This window comes from Dendrobium catenatum, unplaced genomic scaffold (genome assembly GCF_001605985.2).
Source record: "Dendrobium catenatum unplaced genomic scaffold, ASM160598v2 fragScaff_scaffold_716, whole genome shotgun sequence".
Taxonomy (NCBI): domain Eukaryota; kingdom Viridiplantae; phylum Streptophyta; class Magnoliopsida; order Asparagales; family Orchidaceae; genus Dendrobium; species Dendrobium catenatum.
Genome location: NW_021319178.1, coordinates 8,824,233 through 8,828,642, shown reverse-complemented (window position 1 = coordinate 8,828,642; position 4,410 = coordinate 8,824,233). Strand labels below are relative to the sequence as shown.

The window sequence follows — 4,410 nt, the reverse complement described above, 5'->3', positions numbered from 1 at the left end:
CGAACAGCTCATATTAATTCTCTCGATCATAAAGAGTTTGTCAAGCATTTAAGTGACTTAATGATGTCATAATGAAACAATCTTGGGTTCGTTGGATTCTCCTCGTTGAGCCACTTTATTTGACTCATGCCATATTTAGAGATCAATTCATCGTTCAATTAATACTTTGAACATTTCAAATATGTTTTGGTCCCTTAATTTGGAGTTTAGACCCATTTAGGCTCATATGGGACCGATTATTGTGTCATTGGGTTCGTCTCCTTTATACGTTCAATTTGACATTTAAGTTTACTGAAATCGGAGTTCAAATGGTCCCACATTCATTTTTGAAAGTTACAAATTAAAATATTCCTCAAGATTCATTCTCAATGAAAGTGATTTTTGATGATGCATCAATGAATAATCAATACAAATAAACAAAACTCAATCAAAACCACCTAAACTTCTAAAAAACCCATAAATTAATCAACATTACCGATTCAAAACTTATAACAATTTCTATTAAACATAGTTTTCCTAATCTTCTAAGAAATTAAACATCAAAATTATCAAAACCATAAAATGAAACAAAATTTACAGAAGTCATTAAATTGTATCATTACATAATTTTATAGTAAAGTGTGGTCTGCGGGTAGGTAAGCAATTGTGGAGCAGAACAAAAGCATTGGACACCCTGAAAGGAACCATGTTTTGCACAAAGTCTGTTGATAGTCTTACAGCACCCTTTAGGAATGATGGTGGGGATATTTTCAATAGGAAGCTCCATATCATCTCGTGGAAGGATACTTGTTTACCTAAACACTGTGGGGGCTTGGGGCTCCCTACAACTGATTCTTTATATCATGCTTTTGGGTGTTCACTGATTTGGAGATTTTTTAGCACCAATAATCTCCTCTTTAAATGTTGGAAGGGCAAATATGTTTCACTTTGGTGCACAGCAAACATGAAGAAGAGTATTTATTGGAGGTTCCTATGTGATGTGGTTGCTAGGCTCCCCTCCTCCTTTCAACTCAGTCTTACTGAAAATTCTTCCCTGTCCTTCTTTTGGGACCCTTGGTGCGGTGGATTATCTATTGCTGATAGGCTTAAATCTGAATACTTGGAACATTTGATTCAACCCAATAACCTTCCTGTTCACTCGGTTTTGGTCAATAATATTTGGAATTTGCCTGTCTCTTTGCCTCCCAGCATCAAGGCAGAGATCTTAGCCGTCCCCATTTCTACTGGCATGGGTAATTGTCTCTGGACGGGCACTGATAAACCTGCTTTCAATTCTTTTCACAAAGGCTTCTTTTTAAACGAACAAACTGTTACTTGGTTTAAGCATGTTTGGCATAAGCGTTATGCTTTACGCTTCTCTCTTACTACTTGGATGGCTTTTCGTAATGGCCTTAAAACTGCTGATAACCTTATTGCTAGAGGTTTGGCTGTTAACACTTGTTGCATTTTTTGTCATCATTCTGAGGAAAATCATAAACATTTGTTCTTTGAGTGTGAGTTTACCTTCCAGGTGTTGTTGAAGGTATTTCCCTATTTTAACCGTATGCTTCTAAGGCCTAATCTAGGTCAAGCCTTTCAAAGCATTGAGGATTGGGATATGGATAAAAGAAGGAAAAACTATTGCTTTATGCTTCTTTGTGCTATTGTTTACTATCTTTGGCGAGCACGAAACGACAGGCTTTTTGGCAACCTGATTGATTGTCAAAACACTATTATTGCCAAGATCAAGCGTACTGTGAACCTTAAAACTGCAAAGTGGAAATGACTGATCTGGTCTTCGATTTTCTGGCATTTGCTATCCTCTCGTGCTCCACCTGCTGGATGAGGTCCCTGCTGCTAATCGGGCTAATGCATTACCTGGAGGGCTATCTTTGGCATCCAGGTTCCGCCTTTTTGAAGGACAATGATGAGAGCATTCTATTTGCAGCCCCTTTGGACGGCCGACTGGCAACCAGGGGAACCATACATCCTGAAGGATGAATTTTGATACCTGGGTGATCTTCTTGTGTAATGCAATTCTGAGTCCTTCTTTTGTTTTACTCATTCCTGTTTTAGCTTTTCTTTTTTAAGCAGCTAATTGCTGATAGGGTTTTGTGTCTGCTGCCTTTTTGCTGTGCTAGCAGACTTTTCACTTGTATTTCTTTCTTCATTTTTAATGAAATGGGCTAAGGCCCCTAATTTCCCCAAAAAAAAAAAAAAAAAAAAAGGAACCATGTTTAAATATGGACAGAAAAGTGAACAGAACCTACAGAGCTTCACTTTGTTACCCCCATTCATGACAAAAAAGCTAAATAAAAGAGAAAGCAGAGACAATTTCTTTCTCTACTTTCCTGTAGCTCTGCAAGTTTCCGACTGCATTTACAGGAAAAAAAAAAAAGGAAGAGAGCAGAAGAGAACAAGAGAAATAAAAATAATCACAATAATAATATGCAAGGAAGCCGCCATTGATGGATCTTGAAGAATTATACATAAATATCTTCATCTCTCTTTCTTCAAAGCAGTTTTCCTCGCCCCTTCTTGCCTGCATTCCTGTACCCAAAGATTGAATAGAATGAAGATGAGTGAGATAATGGAGTTACTCTCTTCTCCATCTGTAGTGGACAGAAGGAATATCCTGTGTGACACTTATCAAATATTTACTTGACATATGCAATCAAACTTACTGGCGTTGGATTTAGTTGAGAAGAATAATCCAAATTATTTTTCAGTTCTTCCTTATCCTGTAGAAGCAGAGGAGACCTTCTTACACTCAGTCTTCAGATCAAAAGAAGAAGAAAAAAAAATAATCATACCTTGAAATGATTTACAGAGAAACCACAGGAGAGCTCCATGGCATGATTGGCATCCTCCACTTGAACCTTCTTGTAATCCTTCTAAGAAGAATGAGAATAAATTTAGCTGCAAGTGCACAGAGTGAAGAAATAAAGAAAACCACGAAGATGAGGCTTTGCCTTAGAGAAACAGAGCAAGGGAGAACTAGCAGAGTCATCCATGAATGAAGATTCTTCATGATTTCTTCTTTGCTTCTGCTTCTTTCCCTCATTCTTAGATAATGTAGTTACAGGAAGGATAGGTGAAGAGGATATACAGTCATCTTCGACATTAGAGCAGTAGTAGAAGTTGAAGTAATCATCTTTATTAATATGGGTATGGGGAGGACCAGAAGATGCATCAGAGAGCATGGAAAGGTCTTCTTCTTCTTCTTCTTCCTGTTCATGAGTAGAAGAGTCTCTTGTAGGAGGAAGAGAGGTGCTGGTTGCAAGATACAGAGTCCAGCCAGATTGAAAGCCACTGCTGCTTTTAGAGAAGGATTTTTCTGCTTGAATCAAGAATTTCTCCAAGTCTTCATCTTTCTCCATTCTCAGCATTGATGATGAAATATGTGTCTTGTTTCTCTCTTTACTGGGACATGGCTAAAGTAGGAAGATGCAGCAATATGTTGGAGTAGAGGATTTTTATTATTATTATTATTAGTGTTCTTTATTTTCTTATAAAATAGATAAAAACTTATTATCAAGATTTTATATTCGGAATAAAGTTGAACATTATTTTCTTAAAAATGACAAAATAATATTTGAAGCCAATAAAAAATATTTGATATGTCTATATAAAATTTATATGATCTGCATGAATCCTGAGGTAAAATATAAATTAGATTTTTTTAAATTAAATTTAGAATCATTTGAATTCTGATTTCAATAAATTTATAGACAAACTGAAAGTCTTGATAAGACGAACCCAAAGATGTCAAAAAATGATCCAATTCGAGCTTAAGTGACACAAAATCAAACTCTTGATGCATAATTAGAAACTTTGAACATTAATTGAATAGTCAAATCTCCAAATAATGTATCAAATACTTGATTTAGTCTCATCTAAACTTAGATCGTTAGATCGGGTCTACTGCCGAGTGATTGATGGGAGAAATTCCTCCTATCTCACCCGAGCTCAAATCCCCTAACTATTAAAAATAATAATAATAATAATAATAATAAAAGATTTAGATTGCCTAATCTACTTAAAACAAATCAAAATCTTCACAATGTAACCAGTAGTACATAGCATCTTAAATAAGCATAATTGATGTCTATTTCAATTTGAGGGGAAACTTATTTGTCATTATTTACATGCTTTTGAAATAGATATCCCATCCCTAACAATCAATGATCAATAAGTTATCCCATCCCTTTAACTTGGTTTACCCACTCAAATCGTGGATTTATTATTCTGTGCAGATGTCGAATGTCATCTGGAGACCAATCAGAATGTGATCAATCATGATGTGTCACGCCGCCCTTGTGCTTGGTACCGCGGCTCGGTACTACAGACATGGTACATTCTGATTGGTATCTAGACGACGTTCTACGTCCGGTCTGAAGAAACCCAATGAGGGTTCAAGAAGCTCGAAGA

The 4,410-nt window shown here is 36.2% G+C and overlaps 2 protein-coding genes across 2 annotated transcripts; one reads left to right on the top strand and one right to left on the bottom strand.

Moving 5' to 3' along the window:
- The first annotated feature begins 943 nt into the window (after nt 1-943).
- Nucleotides 944-1,765, top strand: LOC110105289. Its single transcript, XM_020834730.1, has one exon. The coding sequence runs from the start codon at nt 944-946 to the stop codon at nt 1,763-1,765; it is 822 nt and encodes a 273-aa protein (XP_020690389.1).
- A 557-nt stretch (nt 1,766-2,322) lies between these two features.
- Nucleotides 2,323-3,359, bottom strand: LOC110105277. The gene is made up of 3 exons (XM_020834713.1): nt 2,952-3,359; nt 2,793-2,873; nt 2,323-2,352 (listed from the first exon to the last, which is right to left on the bottom strand). The coding sequence occupies exons 1-3, from the start codon at nt 3,357-3,359 to the stop codon at nt 2,323-2,325; spliced, it is 519 nt and encodes a 172-aa protein (XP_020690372.1).
- Nucleotides 3,360-4,410: the final 1,051 nt, after the last annotated feature.